At 46.0% G+C, this 25,374-nt stretch overlaps 2 protein-coding genes across 2 annotated transcripts; both read right to left on the bottom strand.

The window, feature by feature from the left end:
- Positions 1 to 16,174: 16,174 nt before the first annotated feature.
- LOC127686464 (salivary lipocalin) lies at positions 16,175 to 21,667 on the bottom strand. Its single transcript, XM_052184677.1, has 8 exons — positions 21,593 to 21,667; positions 20,385 to 20,619; positions 19,649 to 19,758; positions 18,721 to 18,857; positions 17,926 to 17,999; positions 17,602 to 17,709; positions 16,290 to 16,385; positions 16,175 to 16,227 (listed from the first exon to the last, which is right to left on the bottom strand). Exons 1-8 carry the CDS (start codon positions 21,665 to 21,667, stop codon positions 16,175 to 16,177), a joined length of 888 nt encoding a protein of 295 aa, XP_052040637.1.
- A 122-nt stretch (positions 21,668 to 21,789) lies between these two features.
- On the bottom strand, positions 21,790 to 24,382 carry LOC127686463 (salivary lipocalin-like). Its single transcript, XM_052184676.1, has 6 exons — positions 24,266 to 24,382; positions 23,546 to 23,682; positions 23,238 to 23,311; positions 22,502 to 22,609; positions 22,238 to 22,339; positions 21,790 to 21,833 (listed from the first exon to the last, which is right to left on the bottom strand). The coding sequence occupies exons 1-6, from the start codon at positions 24,362 to 24,364 to the stop codon at positions 21,790 to 21,792; spliced, it is 564 nt and encodes a 187-aa protein (XP_052040636.1). The 5' UTR covers positions 24,365 to 24,382.
- Between the last annotated feature and the right edge of the window lie 992 nt (positions 24,383 to 25,374).

The following is a 25,374-nucleotide window of genomic DNA, read 5'->3' as shown; positions in this document are numbered from 1 at the left end:
ATGTGGTGATATGCCTAAGTGACTGGAGGAGATCAGGGGACACGAGCTGCAAAGGAAGAAGCCAGCGAACCATTGTTTGCAGATGATATGACAATATTCATAAGCGATCCCCAAATACTACCAAAGAGCTGCTACAGCTGATAAACACCTTCATCGAAGTGGCTGGAAACAAGATTAACTTAAAAAAAAAAACAAAAAAACACCAGTACTCTGCCTATAAACCAATGAGAAAAGGACTGAAAAAGACATTAGGGAAACAACACCCTTTGCAATAGCTGCAAACAATATAAACCATCTTGGTGTCACTCTTACTAAGCAAGTGAAAGCCTTGTAAGACAAAAACTTCAAGTTCCTGAAGGAAGAAACTGAAGAAGATGTCAAAAAATGAAAAGATTTCTCATGCTCATGGATTGGTAGAATTAACATAGCAAAAATGGCCATCTTACTAAAAGCAATCTACAGATTCAATGCAATTCCCATCAAAATTCCAACACAATTCTTTGTGGACCCTGAAAGGACAATTCTCAAGCTCATATAGAGAAAAAAACCCAGGATAGCTAACAGGATACTGAACAATAAAAGAACTTCTGGAGGAATCACCATCCCTGACTTTAAGTTGTAATACAGAGCAATCGTAATAAAAACTGCACGATATTGGTACAGAGACAGACAGTAGATCAATGGAATAGAATCAAAGGCCCAGAAATAAACCCATACACCAATGGACACTTGATTCTTTTTTTTTTTTTTAACAAAGAAGCCAAAAGCATACAATGGAAAAGGGAGAGGACCCAACAAATGGTGCTGGTATAACTGGATGTTGGCATGTAGAAGAATGCAAATACATCCATATTGGTCACCTTGAACAAAACTCAAGTCCTAGTAGATCAAAGACCTCAATGTAAAACTGAATACACTAAACCTGAGAGAAGAGAAAGTGGAGAACAGCCTTGAATGAATGAAGCAGGAAACAACTTCCTGAACAGAACACCAATAGCACAGGAATTAAGATAAAAATCAATAAATTGTTGAATTTATGAAACTCATGAAACCGCAAAGCTTCTGTAAGGCAAAGATCACTATCAACAGGACAAAATGACACCAACAACAGGACAAAAGGACACCAACAACGGGACAGAAATGGCCGCCTACAGAATGAGAAAAGAGCTTCACCAACTCTACTTCTGACAGAGGGCTGATACCAAAAATATACAAAGAACTCAAGAAACTAGACACTAACAAAGAAGTATAACCCACTTTTTAAACTGGGGTACAAATCTAAACAGAATTATCAACATAGGAATCTGATGTGGCCGAAAACACCTAAAGAAGTGTTTGGCATCCTTAGCCATTACTGAAATGCAGATCAAAACTACTTTGAGATTCCATCTTACACCTGTCAGGATGGGTGAAATCAATAACACAAGAGACAGCTCATGCTGGGGAGGATGGTGAGCAAGAAGAACACTCCTCCACTGCTGGTGGGAGGACACACTTGTACAGTCATTATGGAAATCAAAATGGAGTTTCCTCAAAACATTGGGAATCAATATACCTCAAGATGCAGCTATACCACTCTTGGGTATATACCCTTAACAAGCATAGTTGACCGAGCCAGCTCAGTCAGTCAACAGGGTCTCAAGGGAGGGAGGGAGGATTGAAAAGACAAAGACAATCAGACAACATTATAACACATCTCCAGCCAGTTCTGAGGCTGAAGCAGATTTATTTTTCTCCAATCTGCTCCATTCTAAGAACATGCAAAGAATAAGGTCAGTTCTAAGTCAAGAAACAAACAACAGAATAAACAAAAATAGTCAAGGAACAAACAAGGCAATAAACAAAGTCCGTGGTTGTCAGGGAGTTATTAAGCTCTCGAGCCTACTTCCATGTCCTAGCTCAACGTCAAATTCCTGCCAGTTTCCAGAAGCAGCTCCAAGAGCTCTCCACATCTCCCTCTTTTTATTTCATAAACAAGACTGCATCTGTCTTAGGTTGTTCTTCCTTACCCATCATGGAATATGCATTATCAAAAGCAATGTGTTTCTGTCTCAGGTTGTTAAGGCTCTGTTCAGAACTTACCAGTCACTGACTGCCAGCCTGTTGACTTAATGACTCTTTCTGTTGATCCATTTTTAGTTTCAAGCCATGTATTTTGGCCACCGACATGTTGATGTTGTTAAAGGTAAGTTTCATTGCAATGGGTAGGAATAAAAGAATTCCCAGAACCAGAAGGGTTAACATGACCAAGCCACATAAGCCATTCTTTTTTTGGGGGGGAGGGGGGTTCAAGACAGGATTTCTCTGTGTAGCCCTGGCTGTCCTGGAACTCACCCTGTAGACCAGGCTGGCCTCTAAATCAGAAACCCACCTGCCTCTGCCTTCCAAGTGCTGGGATTAAAGGTGTGCACCACTGCTGCTCGGCAATATAGAAACCGTTCTTAAAGCTTGACCTTAAGCATGACCTTAAGCCATTAATAATTTTATCAGCAGTATCTATAGCATCAAAACTCAGTGGAGCAACATTCCTTAAATTCATAATCTCGGTATGTAAAAGGTGAAACACCAAGAGAGGTGTTAGAATTATGTCAAATACCCTGCAAGTGTCTTTGAACTTTTTCTCAATTATTGTGAATATCATTATACATTTTACAAGTGACACAAATCCATTGGTATTTAGCATGAAACTTGAGATGGCTTCATGCTCTTAAACTCTGAATCTCCTCTCCAATAATTTGAATAGTATCATAAAGAGCATCAATTCCAAATGCCTATCTAAATCCTCTTAAATATTCAGAGTATTAGTAATATTTTTGCTAAATGATTAACAAAAGTAGCTGTCCTAACTTCTTGTGTCAAAACAATTGCAGAATCAGTGGTGCTAGCCATTAATGTAATCAAAGTTCCTATACCAGTAATCAAGCCTACTACCCTCCTGCTTCTACTTAAAGCTGGACTCACTTCTTCCAATATGTGCAAGTTTTTTCAGAATACCAAGGTCCTGTAATACTCACAGGCAATAAAACAAAAGTTGGTTGATAGACCACCATAAGACACATGCTAGATTTCAACACACTAACATAATTAGAAAGTGTGTAATCAATAAAACTTATATTAAATACCATAGAAGAAATAAAATATTAACATGATCAATTAATAAAAGATTAGGAGCTTAAACACATGCACTAACATTTGTTCGAAATCCAGATCCTGTCCCAGTTTTATCCACTGCAAATGTAACTTCATACAAGGCAGCTGCCAATTTCAAATATGTCTCTGAAAATGTCCAGAACCAACCCTCCAAATGAAGACCGTCATTTCCTTTTTGCCAATATTGGATTGATTTCTAGACCAGTCCAAGATTGAGCCAGAATAACTGGTCACATTAAAGTAAAGAGGAGAATCATTATAACAACTTATCTATTTGATTAATTTTTCTAAGATAGTTTCCACAGTCTCCATGTTCTCTGTCCCACAAGGTCTAAAATCTCGAGACACGGCAGCCTGACCAATCTGGGATATATGCAAGCAAAGGTGGGTCAGGGACACATGTCCAGCACAGCTTCTCAGTCACCATTGTCAGGGCACTCAGCAAGCTCACAGTCCCAGTATCAGCGTGTCTCACCAATCATTCTGGAAGCCACCACGCTCCTTCAGCATCCTGCAGAAAAAACCCACAAACATGCCATCTTCCCAATATTAATACTTGATTGGGACCATGCCATGCCCCAGTAAGTGGATCCTTCCATTTCATGCCTAGTTGTAGGGTGACATAGACACTCAGCAGAGAGTTCCTTAGCATCCAAATTTTAAAAATTAGAAAATTTTAAAATAAAAAGAACATGATTTAGATACATTTATGGCATATGGGGATATAATTCCTCCTTTTTTATTTTATGAAGATACTGTTTTAAAGTTCCATGGGCCTGTTCCACAATTTCTTGTCTCAGAGGATTATTAGAAGTCCCAGTTGTATGGGTAATATTAAATTGTTGACAGGAAGTCTCAAATGTTTGACTGCAATAGCCAGTTCCAGTATCTGCCTTAATCTGATTTGGATCACCCAGCATAAAGAAACAAGATAGGCAATGACTAATTACAGTTTTAGTTGCTTCTCCTGTTAAAGCAGATGCAACTAGAAAGCCTACTATGTCAATAGTCATATGTATATATTTTAATTTTCCAAAATCATAAATATGAGTAACGGGGCTGGAGAGATGGCTCAGCGATTAAGAGCACTGACTTCCCCTCTGAAGGTCCTGAGTTCAAATCCCAGCAACCTCATGGTGTTTCACAACCATTTGTAACGAGATTTGATGCCTTCTACTGGAGTGCCTGAAGACAGCTACAGTGTACTTACATATAATAAGTAAATAAATCTTTTTTTAAAAAAAGAAAGAAATATGAGTAGCATGCATTTGCCATAATTACTTAGGTATGAGTCCTCAAGGATTAACACCATTATGTGGTACGGGAAGAAATTGAGGACATTGAGAACAAGTCTTTACAATTTGACTTGCACATTCTCTAGAAATATCAAATTGTTGTCTCAAGCTATTACTATTTTGGTGATGTAAAGAATGAGATTCTTGGGCCGTGGAACTGGAGCCTACCTTCTGCTGCTTCACCACCACCGCCTTCAAAGACAGGAGCGCCCCGGTGTGGCTGCACATCTCACGGATCATGCTAAGAAATGTAGAAGACTTCACGGGCCCTAGAGAAAGAAGTGACCTGGGATTCGGCACATTTGATATAACAGCTGATCTAGAGAATATATTTGATTGGAATGTTAAGGAATTATTTATTTATCGCAGAGTATTCAACAAAATTGTTTTGAGAGGTGATAATCCGAAGCTACTTTTGAAAGATATGAAGACAAAGTATTTCTTCTTTGATGATGGAAATAGCCTCAAGGGAAACAGGAATGTCACTTTGACGCTATCCTGGAACGTTGTACCAAACACTGGAATTCTACCTCTTGTGACAGGATCAGGACATGTATCTGTGCCATTTCCAGATACAGATGAAATAACCAAGTGCCGCAGTGGCCCCAGTGAGATCTGTAAAACAAAATTTTACAGACTGAGGTGAGAAATGTCTCCTGGGACTTTCCGGAACACCCTATTCAGAAGCCGAAAATCTCACTTGGCAATTTACTTTACTTCTAAACTCTCCTCCTTCCTAATAGCCGGGACTAAGAAAATACAAGCAAATTAAGATGTAAAAGAATCCATCTTGTAGTAAGCCACTAGCCAGAAAATTCTGCAACGCTTTGCTCCAATTGTTTATGTAATTATATTTACCTCCCAACAGAATATATATGAAGCATGGCTCCAAATATGACATAAAAAGCATTAATAGCAGGCAGTAGAATTTCCAGGAACCCTAAAATTGCAGGTTCCTTTTTGGTTTTTAGTCACCCTTGCAGGACAGGTGTATTTGAAACAATAGGCCCAGACTAGAAGATATTTACATCTGAAGAACCTTATACATGCCCTTGCTGAACAGGTGGATGTTGGACAAACTAGAAAGAATTTACATTTGAGTTGGTGCAGAGCTCAGAGCTGCCTCAATGGAAGCTTGTGAGGAACTGCTTTTGTCTTGCAGACCCCACCTAGGGAGTCTTTGACCAAAACAACATTCTTAGCTTATTCAGGTGTGATTCAGAATACAGTTCATACTTATTACTCACAGAGACTCCCCAGTTAGTTCACCGGGCTGGGGCTAGGGGCTCCAGGCAGAGATTATCACAGGGCGCCTAGGGCGGTCCCAGGCATGGCACAGAGAAGAATGCAGCGGGCGGACTAAGCGGAGCTGCTCTTGGGAGGACAGCACGGGCCAGGTGGCTCTCCAAGCTCTGCAATGCCACCTTCATCTCCCAGGAGGCTAGGCGCGGGATCCGTCTTTCCCCAGCTCCTGGGCTAGAGTAACAGCAGGGCCACGATGACACATCAGCAGGGCCATGATGACACATGCGCCATCGGGCTAACCCGATGATGGGCAAACACCCTGTACTGCTCAAGAAAACTGAAGTTTGACAGATGAATGTGATGCTTAATTTGAGATGTTAACTTGACTGGACCAGAGGATACCCAGAATAATACACTCAGATCCAAAAACCACCTCAGTGTCTGTGTGTCATTTCGCCGGACCCGTGCCTTCCTAGACCAAAGAATCCTGGTTGTCCCGAGGCTGAGTTTTGGTCTGCGGCAACCAAGAGTTATTAACTAAATTATTCTGAATTTGAAAAATATTTTTATACATGTTGAGTTGCATCTCATCTCTTCCCGGTTTCTTCATTGATTGTTTCTTTTTCTTTTTCTTTTTCTTTTTCTTTTTCTTTTTCTTTTTCTTTTTCTTTTTCTTTTTCTTTTTCTTTTCTTTTCTTCTTTTCTTTTCTTTTATCCTTCTTCTTCTTTTTGTTGTTGTTGTAAGAAAGACTCACATCAGAAGACACAATTGAAGAGGAAGGTTCTGAGCTTAGCTTTGTCGACAGACAGAGAAAAACCTCCCAGAGAAGAGTAGTGTGGAGAGCGAGGCAGCTGCACAGGAAGGATTTGTCAGCCGTGTAGGCTGAAACATTTATTTGCATTATCTTATGGAATACAGAATGATCATAAAGGGCTGTTACATGTTCAGGCGTCATAAGAACTCTGAATTGTATGTTTTGTGTTCATGCAAGGCGGTTGTGACTTAACTCATGAGCACTCTCATGTCTCTAAGTGTATGCTAGATTACTAGAAACACTAATGTGGTTCTTGGAAGTCTGGTTCACAGGCGAGCAGAGTGGTAGAAGTTTATTCCATTTCCTTTAGAAGTCCCCATCTCGCTTGTTTCCTTAGGTGAGTAGCAGCTTTCTCCAAGTAAAAAGTAAGGACCTGTTCCTTTGCTGTAAAATCTAGCAGGCTCATTTTAAAGTTTCAACACAACCAAGTGTGTATCTTTCAGTGTGTTCAGAGTGTTTCTTTGCATATCTTTATAAATTTTTACCTTTGCCATCAAAAGTTGAAAAGTTGATTACCTCCTGAATTGAATTTGTCCCAATGAACTTGCCTCTGTGATTAACTACAGTTTTCTTAGCTCCATATTTTAACAATTGGAATAATCATAAGAATTTGTACTAGTCAGTTGGAATTTGTCTGTGCTTTTGCACCCACAAATTTCTCTCATGTGTTGAGTGTTGTCTTGAGTGGTCCTAACGAGGTAAAGAGTGCAGATGTTAGCTCTTGAGGTAAAGAATGCAGATGTTAGTTCTTGAGGTTAAAGAATGCAGATGTTAGCTCTTTACAGGTGAGGAAACTGAAATCCAGAACCTTACTGACTTGCACCCAAATTAAAAAGCAAGCAGTGGACTTCATTTATACCTCAGTTTACATATCAGTCACATATAATTTTATTGTAGTTCATCACTCTCATTTTTCTTCTGGGAATGAGAGAGTACGAAACTAGTTTTCTAGCAGTCAACAACTTACACAGTGATATCTTTGTGTATATTCATTTTTGCCCATGTTAAAATAACTATATTGGTTTATAAAATAATTTAGAGATTAAAAACATTATATATAATTAAATATATAATTATATTTGATATGAAATTTATTTTCCTCATTGATAAATACCCTCAGAATTAGCATCTGCATATTGGCTACTCTTAAATGCAAGAGTAGATACTAAGTACATTCTGCAGTAACCTAAAAGGGCTGTGTACTAGCAATAGCACAAATTAGCGTTTGTTCTGTTTACCACATGTGTTTAGTGACATTCATTGTAACAGCTCTTGTATGTGGTGGTACAGTTCTTACAAATGCATGTGCATGAGGTTTTCTTAGAAGCAGGAAGGTCAGAGGTGCACCTTGAGTTGGGCACTAGCACATTCCTTAAACATTTCAGGATCTCTGTTTCTTTGTCTATAAAATGATCCTTTACTATGAAGGAAGTCTGTGAAATGCTTTACGTTCAGCAGCTTGAGAACAGGAAACCACCTTAGTGACCTGAGGTCAGAAAAGTGATGGAAAGATTAACAGAGTTCATAAGGGTCTGGGCTGCTGCTACACTTTACACCTACAAAGTTGAGCTTTATACATTGATCAGATACTAGATGTGTAAAGTCTGCAAGTGTCAAAGCTTAGAGGATCTGAGTGCCCTAGCTAAGGAGGCCTTGATAAGCCTGGAGCATTAAAGACGCACCTCAGTTCAGTTAGCAGTTCACTGTGCCTTTGTGATGCGTGGTCTGTTAGTCGAGCACAGACTAACTAGCACTGACACTGTACTACATATCTGAAAAGCCCAACTCAGGAGTTTAGTAAGGGAAGCCCCGTGTGACAGTGGCCTTTGCTTTTCCCAGACTAAGGGAGCTGCTCCAGATACGGCTGCTCCAGCATGCCACTAGCCCTGATTCTCAGAACTCGATTGTGTGCATGCATGGATTTATCAATTTGTGATGATTCTATAACCTGCAAAGTCTGTTTGCTAAGCACCCCCCCCCCCCTCTCTCTCTCTCTCTCTCTCTCTCTCTCTCTCTCTCTCTCTCTCTCTCTTTGGGTTTTTGAGACAGAGTTTCTCTGTGTAGCTCTGGATGTCCTGGAACTCACTCTGTAGATGAGGCTGGCCTCGAACTCAGAAATCCGCCTGCCTCTGCCTCCCAAGTGCTGGGATTAAAGGCGTGTGCCAAAGACCAAGTGACCGTAGATGTGTGGGTTCATTTCTGGGTCTTCAATTCTATTCCATTGATCTACCTGTCTGTCCCTGTACTAGTACCATGCAGTTTTTAACACTATTGCTCTGTAGTACTGCTTGAGGTCCGGTATACTAATCCCACCAGAAATTCTTTTATTGTTGAGAATAGTTTTAGTTTTCCTGGGTTTTTTGTTATTCCAGATGAATTTGAGAATTGCTTTTTCTAACTCTATAAAGAATTCAGTTGGAATTTTTATGGGGATTGCATTGAATCTGTAGATTACTTTCAGCAAGATGGCCATTTTTACTGTATTAATCTTGCCAATCCACGAGCATGGGATATCTTTCCATCTTCTGAGGTCTTCTTCAATTTCTTTCTTCAGAGACTTGAAGTTCATATCAAGGTATTTTATATTATTTGTGACTATTGTGAACAGTGTTGTATCCCTAATATCTTTCTCAGCCTGTTTATTCTTTGAGTACAGAAAAGTTACTGATTTGTTTGAGTTAATTTTATATATAGCCACTTTGCGGAAGTTGTTTATCAGGTTTATGAGTTCTCTGGTGGATTTTTAGGGTCACTTACTTATACTATCATATCATCCTCAAATAGTGATATTTTGACTTCTTCCTTTCCAATTTGTATCCCTTTGACCTCCTTTTGTTGTCTAATTGCTCTAGCTAGAACTTCAAGTATTATATTGAATAAATAGAGAGAGAGTGGGCAGCCTTATCTAGTCCCTGATTTTAGTGGGATTGCTTCAAGTTTCTCTCCATTTAGTTTGATGTTGTGTACTGGTTTGCTTTATATTGATTTTACTATGTTTAGGTATGAGCCTTGAATTCTTGACCTTTCCAAGACTTTTAGCATAAAAGGATGCTGAATTTTGTCAAATGCTTTTTTTGGTATCTAATGAAATGACCATGTGGTTTTTTTCTTTGAGTTTGTTTATGTAGTGGATTACATTGATGGATTTCTGTATATGAACCATCTCTGAATCCCTGGGATGAAGCCTACTTGATCGAGGTGAATGATCGTTTTGATGTGTTCTTGGATTCGATTGGCAAGAATTTTATTTAGTATTTTTGCATTGATATTCATGAGGGAAATTGGTCTGAAGTTCTCTTTGTTGGATCTTTTTGTGGTTTTGGTATAAGTGAAATTGTGGCTTCATAGAACGAGTTGGGTAGTGTTCCTTCAGTTTCTATTTTGTGGAATAGCTTGAAGAGTATCGGTGTTAGGTCTTCTTTGAAGATCTGATAGAATTCTGCAGTAAAACCATCTGGTCCTGTGATTTTTTTTTTTTGGTTGGGAGACTTTCAATGACTGCTTCTATTTCTTAGGGGTTATGGGACTGTTTAGATGGTCTATCTGATCCTGATTTAACTTTGGTATTTGGTATCTGTCCAGAAAATTGTCCATTTCATCCAGATTTTCCAGTTGTGTTGAGTATAGGCTTTTGTAGTAGGGTCTGGTGATTTTTTGAATTTCCTCATTTTCTATTGTTATATATATCCTTTTTCATTTCTGATTTTGTTAGTTTGGATACTGTCTCTGTGCCCCTTGATTAGTCTGGCTAGAGGTTTATCTATCTTGTTGATTTTCTCAAAGAACCAGCTCCTGGTTTTGTTGATTCTTTGTATAGTTCTTTTTATTTCTACTTGGTTGATTTCTGTTCTGAGTTTGATGATTTCTTGCTGTCTACTCCTCTTGGGTGTATTAGCTTCTTCCTGTTCTAGTGTTTTCAGGTGTGCTGTTAAGCTGCTAGTGTATGTTCTCTCTAGCTTCTTTTTGGAGGCACTCAGAGCTATGAGTTTTCTTCTTAGCACTGCTTTCATTGTAACCCATACATTTGGATATGGTGTGCCTTCATTTTCATTAAATTCTAAAAAGTCTTTGATTTGTTTCTTTATTTCTTCCTTGACCAAGGTATCATTGAGTAGAGCACTGTTCAGCTTCCATGTGTATGTGGGCTTTCTGTTGTTTTTGTTGGTGTTAAAGACCACCATTACTCCATAGTGATCTGACAGGAGGTGTGGGATTAGTTAAATCTTCTTATATCTGTTTTGTGACCAATTATATGGTCAATTTTGGAGAAGGTACCAGGAGGTGCTGAGAAGAAGGTATATTCTTTTGATTTAGGATGAAATGTTCTATAGATATCTGTTAAATCCATTTGCTCCAAAATTTCTGTTTTACTGTGTCTCTATTTAGTTTGTGTTTCCCTGATCTGTCCATTGATGAGAGTGGGGTGTTGAAGTCACCCACAATTATTGTGTTAGGTGCAATGTGTGCTTTGAGCTTTAATAAAGCTTCTTTTACAAATGAGGGTGCCCTTGTATTTGGAGCATAGATATTCAGAATTGAGAGTTTTTCTTGGTAGATTTTTCCTTTGATGAGTATGAAGTGTCCTGTGCCCCCTTTTTTTTTTTGATGACTTTTGGTTGAAAGTCAATTTTCTCTGATATTAGAATGGCTACTCCAGCTCATTTCCTGGAACCGTTTGCTTGGAAAATTGTTTTCCAGCCTTTTACTCTGAAATAGTGTTTCTCTTTGACATTGAGGTGCATTTCCTGTATGCAGCAAAATGCTGGGTCCTGTTTACATATCCAGTCTCTTAGTCTATGTCTTTTTATTGGGGAATTGAGTTCACTGATGTTAAGAGATATTAAGGAATAGTGATTGTTGCTTCCTGTTATTTTTGATGCTATTTTTATGTTTGGTGGTTATCTTCTTTTGGGTTTGTTGAAAGAAGATTACTCTCTTGCTTTTTCTAGGGTGTAGTTGCCCTCCTTATATTGGTGCTTTCCATGTATTATCCTTTGTAGGACTGGATTTGTGGAAAGATATTGTGTAAATTTGGTTTTATCATAGAATATCTTGGTTCTGCTCAGGGTCTAGAGTTAGGAGTTTGTTCCCACCATTCTGACACTAGCGTAGAAGCTCCATGGGACAGGCTGTCCTGGGGCTGCGGAGAAAGTGGCCTTGGCCCGGGCTCGTGGCTAACCTTCCTGCCTCTACAGGGAAAGACATATGAGGCAGGTTCCTGCTCCTGCCTCTGGGGAACAGCCAAGGCTGAGAGGACAATGTTTCTAAGAGCAGGAGTGTGTTCCATGGCATTGGTGTGTGGAATGAAGAGGCAGTCAGTCTCAAAGGTCCTGAGTTCAATCCCATCAACCACATGGTGGCTCACAACCATCCATAATGAGATCTGATGCCCTCTTCTGGTGTGTCTGAAGACAGCTATAGTGTACTTACAAATAATGAATACATAAATCTTTGGGCCGGAGCAAGCGGGCCGGGAGTGAACAGAGGTCCTGAGTTCAATTCCTATCAACCACATGATGGCTCCCAACCATTTGTACAGCTACAGTGTACTCATATACATAAAATAAATAAATCTTTTAAAAAATAATTTCTTTGTCAAAGTCACTGACAAAAACATTTTAAGCTAGCTTTACTATTTTTCCAAATTCTTTCTAAGTATGAAGATCATTGCTGACAATCTACATCTCTAAGTTCTTTCCTAGGATGGTGATTGGATCATTAATCTGCTCCAGCAGCAAGACCTGAAGATCAAACACTATCATTGTGAGTGCTGATGATACTGCCCGTGAGGGCCTGGACGCCCCCCTTAGAGGTTTTATACAATCTTTAGAATAAGAGGGTTTTAGCCGTAATTTTTTTACAACATACGTTTAATATTTAGCCCACCACCCAGCCGAGGTAGTATAAGGGGAGGGCCTGTCGCTAATGTCATTTCCCCAATTGGTCTTCATCTGTCAATAAAGAAGGCTGGGGGCCAATTGCTGGGCAGATGGTACAGGTGGGACTTCCAGGTTCCAGGAGAAAAAGGGAGATGCAAGAAAAGAGAGGGGCTTTTCTACCTCACTTTGGAGGGAAATGACACAGCAACCATGTATGGTCTCTGGGGCAGCTAGGCCCTGTGGCCTCTGCTACGGGCAGGTGGCCAAAGATGTTTGGCAGGGACAAGGTGGAACAAGCCACTAAGATTAGGGCAGAAGGAGAAACGGAGATAAGTTGGTAAGGGCTTGCCCTTTCAGGAGGGAGCTATCCATGCCCAGCATTGTGCTTAGGAGGCAAGTGAAAATGTAATGGAGTGGTGTGTGTGTCTTTTATCCTGGGATTCAAGGGTCTCGGGAGGCTGGTAGCTTGATCCATCTTGGAGCAAATGTGGACAGAAAGAGAAGCTGGTTTAGGGCCGATCCTGGAGCTAAGCCGTGTGGGACAAAAGGGAAGCCAGGAGGGGCTAGCACAGTCGAGGGTCCCGGGTTCCGGGGAGCTGGTAGCATAGTCGAGGGTCCTGGGTTCTGTGACAAGGCTGTAGGGATTTAAAATTACATGCAACAAAGTAATGGAAGAGAAAATTGTTAGGATATGGGGGCAGTGGACCTGCTCAACAATAGCTCTTTGGGGGCGAGCTGCATCTTCTCGGGCAGCAGTTCTGTCCTGTAGCAAACACCAAATAGAACTCAGCAGCTGCAGACCATCCTCTAGGCGGGCAGACACCCGGCCACTACAGTCCAGTCCTTTCAGCAAGCAGGCACCAGACAGCTGTCATTCAATGCTGGAGAAACTTCTAGGATTGCCAACTGCCTAAGGCAAGGCTATGGAAGCTACTTCCAGTTTCTGTCAGTGGCAGCATTACCACAAGTTGAGCGCAACAATGCTGTGTAAGGTGAACCAATACATGCATATCCTTAGAGAGATACAGCAATGTGGAGCAAGCCAAACCAAGGCTCAGTGCTCGCCTTCCACTGCCTGTGAGGTCATATTTACACTCCTTCATCAAGTGTCCTTTCGTGTGACTGCTATATGCAAACATCCTCTCGCCTGTGTCTGCTTCAGGAAGACACCCTTTCACGTGCTTGCTTTAGCAAGACACCCTTTCACCTGTGTGCCCCAGCAAAACATCATTTGATATAACTGACTTACCAAAGAAACTAGAAGTTTCCACTTCAGAAAGATGTAAAGGCAACACGCAGAGCAAAACTCTACAATAGTATGAAGTCCTCAGGACACACAGTCCTCGGCGCCATGCCTCTCTGAGGACACCCATCATAAGTGTGCTAATCAGTGTTCAGTATTCCATGAGTTCTAGAACTATTTGTCATTCCTCTTGCATGGCCCTTGACAGCTGAGCTTAGGTTTGCCCCTGGTCCCTTGTAAGGAGTGGGTAGATCTTATTTATTTCTCTGTTAAGGGAGGAGTGCTTACAGCCAGACACTGAATTGCTTAGTGTGAAGGGTAACTTGTGGGTTATTCAGCCTTTATCATATCATGAGAAATAAATCTTTATGGGATCATATTTTCAGGATGTCAGCACTCATAGCGTTACAGAAACAAGGGAGCGCCAGGCCCCTCTTCCTCCTGGGTAATGCCTGCTGCTTGTTTCAGAGAGCTGGGAAGTTGCAAACATGACAGTCTGTAATGACAAAGGGGCGGGCTCAAGCCCTAGGATATTCACTAGATATGATTGTGCCCTGATCCAACAGGATGGGGAATTTGGAATGAATGGGGTATACCAGAAGAATGCAAATATTGTGACTGGAGATTGGGGGAAATGATAGTTTCTTGTGACCACAGACTTTAAAAACCATTTTCTCAGAGTGATGAGATAGCTCACTGTGTAAGTCATTTGCTGCTCTTGCAGAGGACTGAGTTCAATTCTCAGCACCAATATTGGGGTCTCATAACTACCTATACTGAAGTTTATCTGCAGGGCATCTGAAAATCTCTTCTGGTCTTTGATGGTGAAATACACATGTACATGCACACACACACACACACACACACACACACACACACACACACACACGCACGCACACACACACACACACTTCAACAACAAGCAAAACCCAGAAACAAAACCAAACTATTACCTCATGCTAAAATCAGCATGCCAGCTGTGGTGGTTTGAAGAACAATGGCCCACACAGGCTCACAGATTTGAAAGCCTGGTCATCAGAGAGCGGTGCTGCTTGAGAGGGATTGGGAGGCGTGGCCTTGGAGGAAGTGTGTCACTCAGGGTGAAATTTCAAAAGCCCATGCCAGGTCCAGCTTCCCTCTCTGCCTCATCCTTGCAGATCAAAGTGTAGTTTTCAGCTACCAATCCAGTGCCACGCTGATCTGATTCCCACTGTGATGATAAAGCCTCTAAAACTGTAAGCCAGCCCCAATTAAATGCTCGCTTTTCTAAGCCTCGCCTTGGTCCTGGTGTCTCTTCACAGCGATAGAACTGTAACCAAGACAACAGCTCCACCATTTTGGCCCATTTCTCCATGCTATTGTCCCACTTTACAGAATACTGTATTAAAATTCTGTGTCAGTTTTATTGCTAAGCTTTATTTATCACAGAGAGAGGGTCATGCTTCCTGAAACCTTGAAGGCTGCACAGGAATGTCACATCTCTATGTACTCAAATTACTCGTTTTACTTGCTACCAAAAATGGCCTTGAGTGAGCAAGCATTCTGCCCCTGGGCCATTCCTCATCCTTCAAGAAACATTTTTGTGTGCAAGAATGGGGAATTTTCTGGACACATAGGTTTGTTCACCTTCTTTCAAGCTCATAGCTCAGAAGACTCCAGAATGTTCCTTCAGCCATGGGCCAGGCTGGGAGCCTTGGGCGTCTGTTTTTGTGTTTGATGGGATTGATTACCACAGAAAGTGGGTGAGGAAAGGCAAAGCTGGTGGGGGTCAGCTCCGGGCTCGGCTCAGGGCTCCAGGATCCAGGCTTAGGGCTCCAGGCCCCTAAAAGGGACAGGAGAGCTCCCTGAGCCGTGCTGAGAAAATGGAAGGAGGCTGAATCTGCAGACGGTGGAGGGGCTCATGTGGAAGCCTCAAGCAGTGGCCTCATCTAGGCCCTATCTGGGGGACACTGGTCTGTGGAGAAGAAAAGAAAGGGAGGGATTAAAGTCTTCACTTGATGGCCTTCAAATCTATCAGCCAAGAAAGCAATCACAATATGAAGATGTTGAGTCCTCGAGACTGCCCTGCTTCCTGTCTTTTGCCCCGCCCCATGATGTCATATGACCTGTGGTCTGGCAATGGCTCATCCCCTCATATCCCAGCACGGGCCGTCCATCTTCCAGGGAGCTGTGAGTTACTTAGGACAGCCTTCCTGACCTCTGCATATGGGAGGAGGCCCTTGCAGCCCGTGTTCCTGAGAAACAGCTCCGTCCCAGCCTAGCTCACCATCTGCTGCTGTCTGATTAGATGTGACCTGAACTCGGGTAAGCCTGTCTCGTTCCATGTGTTGTCAAATTCTCAGAGCAGACATGGCTGTGTGTATGTTGATCAATTAAACGACACGCTGAATGGTGGATCAAAAGGGCTCCGTGCTGGGATCATGAGACCCCAAGACCTGGTTCACACTCAGGCCTTCTTCCTAGCAGTGCCCCTCTCCCTTACTCGAACTGCCTCTAAGCCACATTCATGGCACAGAGTCATCATGAGCCTCATCACTGTGTCTTATGTCACCGAAGGAAGCCCGGCAGGGGAGCAGCCTGCATTGTTACTGCACCTTGTACTGGATGAGAAGGGGGGGGGGGCGCTTAGACGTCCCAGAAGCAGCCGGAGGGCCGCTCTTACCAGCTATGTTGAAGACGAGGGACTTGTGAAGGTGGGATTTCTCTACAAATCCCAGGTATTTGCCCAGCCACACGGGGTCCTCAAGCATTCTTCTTGCTGAAATTAGAGACCTGGCAGTGAGGGTGAAGCTCTCTAAGCTCTCAGCTCTGCTGGGTAAACAAGGAGAGAGCAGAGCCCGGGCAGCACAAGCCGGGCAGCATGCAAAGCCCCTGACCTTCAGTTGCCTGACCCTGGCCTTCTGAGGTGCAGGGCATATGCTGGGGTCAGTTGGATGGCTGCGCCGTCTCCCCAGTTACCGCTCAATGCCAGTGATTACAACAATCACTTGGTTGTTTGCTCTCAAAGCATGTCTGGGGCAGCCAATGTGGCCCAATTGGAAGAGAACCGTAGAGAGAATATCTTATGTCTGTCTGTACGTAGTGCCGTCAAAAATAAATCTGATGGCCCATGGCTTAGGCAGGAAATGGGAGGTGTAACATCTGGGAGGCAGAAATAATTTTAGGATAGAAGCAGGTGAGGGAAGATTCGCCCAGGGAAGATGTGTAAGATGGATGCATGGTATCTGAGCATAGGTAACCAGCCGGGTGGCAGAATGCAGGTTAAAATAAATGGGATATTTCAAGTTATGATCTAGACAGAGTAGAGCCTGGCTCTATAGCACAGGGTATTTGTAAATGTATTTTGAGTCTGAGTCTTATTTCTGGGATCAGGGAGGAGGAACCAGACCTAATGTGTACAAAGAACATGCCCACTATGATTTCTATTCCCAACACAGAAGAAAGGAGAAGGAGCAGAAACAGGTCTGCTAGAGCACAGGTAATGCCTGTGTCCTCAACAAGGAGACCCCAGAGAGCCCAACCTTACCCCTGCACTCAAATCTGCATGAGCCCACCCCTCATCCTTCTCAGCGCTCAAGGCCCTTGGGCCTCATGTCACCCAGGACCCTGGCTGTGGCCAACCCTATGTACCTCTAGTCTTCAAGCTGCAGCAGCTGCTTCACACCTCTTCATAAGCCCCTCAGGCCCTCTTCCCCTGATACTGTCCTTTGGAGTAACCTGAAAGGACCCAGTTTCTACCAATTCCAACCCCAGCACAGAAGCAGACATTTTCCCTAGACATTTGGTGCTTGTGAGGTGAATGAGAAAGCGAGAGTGTGCTGTGCCGGACAGTGGACTGTCTGCCCACACCCTCAGAGCAGCCATTGTGAGACTCCCCTTCCAGACAGAAAGTCTCTGGTCAGACGGGGGAGTGACCAAAACCTACTCACAGGACCTAGGCACAGAAGCCAGTGCCGGGGAGAGCTGTCACTTACCCAGAAGTGCCCACAGGTTGACAACTTCATCGTCCTGAATGCGTACATAAAGAATAAGGTTGTCGTAGTCAGTGCTGACAAAATGGACGTGCAGTCTGCCCCCATCAACTGTGGAGAACCAGGTGTGACATGTTATGTCTCTGCCTTTGTCCCTACGACTCCACCTCCCCACAGAGAACTTGATATTACTCAAAGGGGAGTGTGGCCTGCCCAAAGCCTGCAGCCTCCCCTCTCCCCGACTGTTTGCCTCTGTGGAGGACACCTGGCTCCTGAGCTGGGCCTCGCTCTTCCCCGGGGGACCCAGGTTTCCCATGAAGTACTCACAGGTTCTTTGGTACTGGCCGTGGAGCCCAGTTGGATGGACGGTAACGTTCAAGCCTGTGCACAGCCCCTCTCCTCTAGAAGGAAGAGGCATTTATGTACACCTCTGCCTGAGAGCGGAGCGGGCTCAGGACACAGACATACATTGGCGGTGATGCTGTCTGAGAGCCCTGAACAGCTGCCTGGGGCTCTCAGCTCCCAGCTCTGGAGCAGGCTTTATTGGGAGATGGAGAGAGGGTGGTAGCCACTGCTCGCTGCTCGCCGGTAGCAGTGGAACGGGCTCTGATTCACAGTTGCATGAAACCAGACCTCCCAGAAGACGCTGAGCCCAGACTATTCTCTTCGAGTTGGGTGTTGGGATCAGGACCCTGACCTGTTTGTCTCTGGCTGCTCCTGCTCTGTACAGACAGTCAGTGTTTCCTGGGCCCAGCCTGGTTGTGGACTCATTGTATAGCTAAGGATGACCTTAAATTCCGGATCATCCTGTTTCTACTTCACAAATGCTGGGGTTAAAGATATGTGCCACTAAGCTCAGGTAACTTCACCACTCAAATCGCAAGGATTGCACATAAAACAAGCAGACTTGAGGTTCCCTCCGTGGCCTGAGGCAGGACCTCAGGTCCTCAAGGTCTGCGCTTGAGGGCATGTCAGTCAGGCTAGGCAGCTGACTGTGTGGCCTTTCTGCCAGCTCTTTCTCTTAAGTCTTGGGTCCTGCATTTTGTAAGCCATAGCCTTCAGTCCAGGGGCACAGGCACACCATCCCTCTGAGATAAGAGTCACCACGTTGACAAAACTCACTTCTCAAACAGCACAAAGTCCACATCCCCACTGTCTCTGGTCCAAATGGAGTGGAGAGAAAGTCTCAGGAGGTCAGTGGGCAAGACCAGGTCCCTGAGGTTAGTGGCCAGCTGGATGGTAAACCAACGTCCTTCCACCTGCAGGGGCGTGGGCACAGGGACCAGAGAGAGCCTGCTCTGCGCTTCCAGTCTCAATGTACAGACAATATACCTCTAGGCCTGGTCAGTAGTTGAGCACAGGTCCCCAGAATGTATACTGGCCATCCCCACCCCCAATATCAGTGAATTTTAGGGGTCCCAGGTCAGAGGGCAAGCTGTGGCTTTCTACTTGGAAACGGCCATCTCGACTTTCTTCCAGCCTTCCTTCCCTCTCTGTCCCCTCCTCAGTGCCCTCCCCCAGCCTTCCTTCCCTCTCTGTCTCCTCCTCAGTGCCCTCCCCCAGCCTTCCTTCCCTCTTTGTCCCCTCCTCAGTGCCCTCCCCCAGCCTTCCTTCCCTCCTGCCTGTGCTCTGAGCTCTGCTCCCCAGAGTCATCATGGCTTGGAATTGCTCCCACTAACCCTCCCAGCCTGGTGCTATCCCCAGTTCTCGCTGATTATGAGCGCCAAGATGCAGGGTGGACAGGCAGAGGCTGACAGGAGACTAGACATGCTTAATGCCTGCTGCGTGTCATCCTAGCTTTGGCCCTGCTTCCATAGCCAAGGCTCCACAGACTCCGAGACTGCTCTCGGATTTCAAGATTCAATTACCCAGGAAAGGACCCCAGAGTTAATGCTCCCTGTGTCTGCCAGAGCTCCTGAAGGCCATGCAGCCTAAGCTTCTGCCCCCGGCTGGAAGGACTGGGTGTGAGGGAGCCACACACACTCGCTGAGGTGTGACACTACATCCAGTCCTTATCCCAGCACTGTGCCAGCCTGGCCATGGCTCTCACCTTATGTGCGTCAAAGTCCGGCTGCACTGGTACCTCTTCCAGATTCTTCTGCGCCAGGTCTAAATTGAAGGCCAAAACCAGCAGCCACACCCTCACCAGTGTCGTGGCACCTGGGGCCAAGAGCAGCGGGTCCCAGCAGCTCCCCATCTCTGAGAACACCCTAAGTAACCCACTTCCCCATGGCAGTTGCTGGCCAGCCTAGGTGACCTCCAAACCCTGCACATTCCAGTCTTCGCCAGGACTGACACGGAGCCCAGCGTCACTCAACCTAGTGAAGTAACAACATGGTGAGCCTGTTAGAGTAGCTGAACCACATTTCAAGTCTGTCCTGCGAGCCCAGGGAGAGGCTGGTAGCTAGGCTACCAGCGACCGTAGGCGTATCTCTTACTACCTCAGGGTGTAGCCCCTTATCCCTGGGTCTGCCATCCTCCTGGTGTGTCCCAGCCACAAGAACAGGAGTGGAAGGATCTTCCACATCCTTGGTTACCTCACACACACAGCTCCTTCCCTTCCTGGGATGTGAAGGGAAGTGTGGGCACATACAGTCTCTCTAGACAGCACTTGAGGAACATGCGTGTCCAGCGGTGTGGGCTTTACTGTAACTGTTTACTGTGGTGTCTCCCCAAGCCCCACTCCCAGCCTCATGGCCACTCTACCCCATGTGTCCAGGACAGCGTGGGCTGGCCACTTTTTTCTGTCTTCCTTTGCTTTAGAGTCAGACCCCAGGTTTGCTCACTCCTTGATACTGCTCGCTTCATGTGCACCAAGGTCCAGTTCACTGGTGCCTCTTCCAGGTTCTTCTGGGCCAAGCCTGTATTGAAGGCCACCAGCAAACCCTCATCAGCGTCACGGCACCTGGGGCCAAGAGCAGTGGGTCCCAGGAGCGTCCCATCCAGTTCATGCCAAAAAGGCACCTTCCTCTGCACCGTCTGCTTCTCTGGCACATTTCCCAAACTCTGGCCTCTTTGGTTCTGCAGAGACCTGGTTCAGGAACACCCTAGAGAGCTGCACACAGGGGCGGGCTCAGCTTTGGTGCAGGAATAGCCGGTCATGGATAACAAGAGGTCCAGCTTCTCACTGGTTGAGTTAGCTGACATCAGCCAGGTGCTTGCCCGCTCCTTAATTTCATAGCCAAGTTGACTTTTGAAGGAGGAAATGGTCCCTCATTAGGAAAGGTCACAAACCCATCCAGGGAGGCCAAGGCCTAACATGTCTATCTTTCTGTGTATGCACATCTCCCCCTGTGATGTCTTACCCTCAACTCCTGGCCAAAATAACTCTGGCTTTAGAGACCTCCTGATGTGTCCCTTGTGTCCTAGAGGACAGAACCTCCCTGCCCATGGTTGACCTAGCCTTGACTGATTCCATAAGAGCTGTTCCAGGTTCTGGGAGGGGAGGCTGGCCAAGGGCCATCGTGAGATCTCAGTGACACCTCTCCCAGCTGCCTTGGGCTATTCAACTTTGCTTGCTCAGACATACACTACTGGCTCCTCTCCAGATTTGTCCTGCAAAGCTCAACCTTAGGAATCCCGAAGTCTCTGTCCTGGACTGCTGCCAAGCTCCTGCCCTGGACATTAGATTTCTACCTGGGGACACCCTCCCTTCCATGCCCCGCCCCCATCAGAAGCTAGGTGAGTACGGCCCCTCCCTGGGAGAGCTCCCTCAGAGCAGAGGAGCCCTGTGGCCTTTGGGTATAGCCAAGAAAGCACTGGAGGCCTTGAGCAGAGACTGAGTTTATTTACCACACAGAGAAGGGTGGGTCAGCGCTGGAAGGCAGAAGCTTCAGGAGTTGTAGGCCGTGTCACATCGACCTGGGGAAGGCAGATGCCCTGTGACATATCCAACCGGTTACAGGAACTTGCAGAATCTAGGAGAACTCATGGCTCCAGATCAGGGCCCTGGAGTTTTTCTTCCTCCCAGGGCCAGCCGCCTTCCGGCCATCACCCTGATATTCTTATCTCCTAGGTTTTCCACACCCAGGAAAGCAACGAAGTCAACCAAGTTTGCCACCAGGGCCATAATTCACCAGATCCATCAACCCCGGAACCCTTGTCCCCACTTCAGAGTGTGATTTTTAGGGTGAGAGTTTTCAGGTACCTAAGGAATCTCTGCTCACTTTGTGCTGCTGTGGTGGACATGGGCTAATAGGGCTCACCCTGCTTTCTTGAGGGTGTGGAGGGGCAGTCTGGAAAGCCAGGAGACAGAACTGAGGGGAGAGCCTGGACCCAGGAGGCCCCTGGGAAGGTTAGTGCTGGTCTGCAGAGCCATGCAAGGGTTTGTGCAGAGCAGGGGTTCCGAGGAAAGCATGTGGCTGACAGAGAAGTGGCCAGGAATGCCGACTGGGCACACACAAGATTTGTATAGAGGTGCATGTACATGCGCACACACAAGATGCATGCAAGTGTATGTGTGCCCATGCCCTCCAAAGCCCTGAGAGAGCATGAGTCTTCCTGCCCACACCCTAATATAATCATTCAGCTTGGGCCCTGGGTGCAACCCCTGTTAAAAGCCCTGGGGAGTCATACTTTGTAGATGCTCCCAGGAAGTGTATGTCCCCATGGAGAAGAAGCTGTAGGGAGGGAAGCTTACCAGACAAGGGAAGTTCCACAGTGGTCTCTATTTCGATGCCTCTTCTGCATATGTAACTGTAATAGTGGTCCCACCCAATGTCATCTGTGGACAGAGTCTTGCCTACATTGAATGTGCAGTGAGACGAAGAGACTGGTAAGGAGGATACTTGGAGTAGGGGGAGCAGCTCCAGCCCCCAGTCTCCCCGCTATCCCCGCCCTCCTCTCCAGCTCGAAATCCCAACATTTCCTGCAGTCTTCAGCCTGTGGGTGGGACGGCACCCACCGTGGAGCTCGGTCACGATGAGGGAGCCTTCTTCACTCTGGTTTTCCAAGTCTATGATGATGAAGTCCTCAGTAACTTCCACAAAAGTCAGATAGTTTTTGCCGTGGTCTGTGACAAGCAACCAAATGTTCACGAAGTCTGCTGGGCCCATGTGTGTCCTGGTGCCTTACACCGCCCCACCTGGCACAGCCTGACTCTACCTCCACATATTGGGTGCACAGTAGCCAGCAGATCCAGGAGCACAAAGCCCCCCGGCCAGATGCTCTGTTTCCTGTCTCTGCTTCTCTATCAGCCTTTCTCTTGCCTGGCTTCCCAATCCTCTCTCCTCTAGTCTCTGAGCTGGGTCTTTTTCTGAACTCTTATCTGGACTCCTGCCCCTCACCCGTGTACACTGCCTGAGCAACATCTGTTCCAAAGGGAAACCCTTACACAGTACTCCAAAGCCTCAGCTGTGTGAGGCTCCTGGGTCCCCCAGCCTCCCTATCACTGCCTGATATTTGACAATGGGTCAGCTCTATGCTGGGTTTCAGGAGGATTGTGGGAAGCCTTGGGAACCCAAGGGAGCACAGTTTGGAGCCACAAATTTTGGATTTTGAATTTCTGAAGATATAGCTATGAGCTCCATGGGGTTACCATCCCTGTCCTTTCTGCTCAGTCACATCTGCACTGCAGAAGCTATCACAACTGCCTGAGCCACCATGCCACCCAGGGAGGGAGGGAAGCTTCCTTCACTCACACTCGAAGGTGTAGCGTCCAGGTGTGTCAGTCTCTTCTGCAATGTAGAAATTCTTCACACACTGTCCATCTTCCCTAAGAGGAAAATAGCCTTTCTGAACCATGCCTGTGGAAGCTGGGTCCTATAGGGTCACCTGGTTCTCCCAGATGGAGTGCCAGAGGCTTCCTAGCCGCTAGGGAGCAGCCCATAGGATCAATATCATCAAGGTCCTCTCAGAGTCTGAGCCCTGAGGAGCTGGGGATCTGGGAGGTAGTAAGGAGAATGTGACCACACAGAACCTCCTCAGAGGTCTTGGCAGTCCAGAATACCTGTGGAAGTAGGTGACATTCAGACTGCCGTTGTCCAGGAGGACAATGCCAGTCATGTAGCACAGATAGGCCCCTCCTTCCTCAATGGCAGACGGGTCAGTGGAAGCCAGGATGAGGGTGTACCAAGATCCTATCACCTGCAGAAAGAGTAAGGTTTTATCCTGGCCGCTGAGCCTGGAGAGCCAGCTCCCTGTGGATCACAGTGGATTACAGCAGGAGCATCCAGTCATGTCCTGCAGAGGAATAGAGTACAGGCCTCAACTCATCTCTTACTGTATGCTAAGAAGAAACCTTTTGGACTACCGACTCTGCTCCAAATCCACCCCAACCAGACAGCCCAGCACAGTACACTCATTGGCCATAGAGACTACTGTTAGAATGTGGTGGCTCTCTGTTCTCCAGATCTCTGAAGAGCGATGACATCCTCTACCACCTGAGACCCAAGGGTCTCTGTGCAATAGGACACACACAGTGGAGGGCCTGGTCGCCCTACCTACCCTATTGACTCCCTAGGTTCAGGCTTCTCCTGTGCCTGGCCAGCTGTAGTGGGACTTTAAAGAGACTCACACTCTAGGGGACCTGACAGAGTGTCTCTGAGCCCCTGGCCTCAAGTACAATGCCACTCCTTTGGTCCCCATTGCTGTGAGTCGCCATCAAGACTCTGCAAGGTGACAGACATGGGCTAACTCCCTGCCTGATCCAGAGACCCCAGAGCATCACCTGCTCGGGGTGGAAGCCCTGCTGCACAGGCACGAGGGTTTGGTCCTGCAGGGTCCAGGTCAGGCCCAGCCCTACACTCAGCAGCAGTAGAAGCTTCATTCCTCTTCTGTGTCTTCTTGGGATGAGCACTCAGAATATGAGTGCACAGAGGCTCCAAGCGGCTGTACATATACTGTTCTGAGGCAGGAAGTCCCTCCACCCCGCCGCACCCACAGGGGCCAATGCTTGGAAGAACATGGAGTTCAGGGGTGGATGCTGTCAGCGCTGTGTAAAGTCAGGGTGCAGGCCAGGACACTATTTAGCTTGGCTTCTGGACTGAGGTGCCTTAGTGGGTAAGCCTGGGACACTTTAGATGTAGTTAGTATCTCATGGGCCTGGAGAGACATCCAAGGGCCAAGCCCTGAAGTCTCAACACGTGATGGCTAGGCAGGCTGTACCTGTTCTTCTGGGAAGAGACCATGGCCTCACAGAACTCTTGAGACTAACAGCCTAAAGCTGAGCTACCATAGGGCATGAGGCCTGCACTTCTGCCCAGGGGCTTTGGCCTCTAACCTGAATGGCTGATTATTGCCTCATGACTACATGTGGATGTTGGTTCCTAAGGGAGCTTGATGTTTAGGTCATTCTGTGGGGTTGTGGTGGAGCACTTGAGTCTGTACTTAGAGGGGGGGTCAGTCTTCATGGCATCCTTACTGTCAACTTTAAGCTATAGCCTAACTGTCTTTGCAAGACACCGCAGGTTCTTGTGAGGTGCCATGGGGTACACAGGTCAGGGATCCAGGCACAAGCAGGGCTGAGCTATGGGGAGGACACCCCTTGGGGTACCCTCTGCCCTTCCCATGTGTCCGTGGAAGTCCTGTATGCCAGAGACTTCCCTACCCTCTCAGCCCCAGCTCCAGCGTTGGACTGGAAGCCAGGCTATTCAGTCAGCAAGACTAAAAGGATTATGGCTGTAAAGGTCAGAGAATTGATCACACGTGCAGAAGCGGGTTGGCAAGGAGATCTGAGCGCCTAGTTTCCAGATTGCAGGCCTTGTTCTTCCTTAGATGGCAGAAAGGCCAAGGTAGGCCAGGGCCACTCCAGGGTCTCAGTGGAAGGCCCACTGTGCT

This window comes from Apodemus sylvaticus, chromosome 5 (genome assembly GCF_947179515.1).
Source record: "Apodemus sylvaticus chromosome 5, mApoSyl1.1, whole genome shotgun sequence".
NCBI lineage: Eukaryota > Metazoa > Chordata > Mammalia > Rodentia > Muridae > Apodemus > Apodemus sylvaticus.
The sequence above is the reverse complement of the archived record's forward strand: the minus strand, read 5'-3'. Positions and strand labels throughout refer to the sequence as shown.

What these genes read in the sequence shown, in the direction of transcription:
- LOC127686464 (XM_052184677.1), bottom strand. Translation starts at nt 21,667, where the DNA reads ATGGCCCTGGTGGCAAACTTGGTTGACTTCGTTGCTTTCCTGGGTGTG. An exon ending in TAGGAGATAAGAATATCAGG is followed by an intron (nt 20,620 to 21,592) that starts GTGATGGCCGGA and finishes AGGTCTCTGCAG; the next exon opens with AACCAAAGAGGCCAGAGTTT. An exon ending in CAACCTGTGGGCACTTCTGG is followed by an intron (nt 16,386 to 17,601) that starts GTAAGTGACAGC and finishes CTCTAATTTCAG; the next exon opens with CAAGAAGAATGCTTGAGGAC.
- LOC127686463 (XM_052184676.1), bottom strand. Translation starts at nt 24,364, where the DNA reads ATGAAGCTTCTACTGCTGCTGAGTGTAGGGCTGGGCCTGACCTGGACC. An exon ending in AATGTCACCTACTTCCACAG is followed by an intron (nt 23,312 to 23,545) that starts GTATTCTGGACT and finishes TTTTCCTCTTAG; the next exon opens with GGAAGATGGACAGTGTGTGA. An exon ending in TGTGGAACTTCCCTTGTCTG is followed by an intron (nt 21,834 to 22,237) that starts GTAAGCTTCCCT and finishes CTGGCTTTCCAG; the next exon opens with ACTGCCCCTCCACACCCTCA.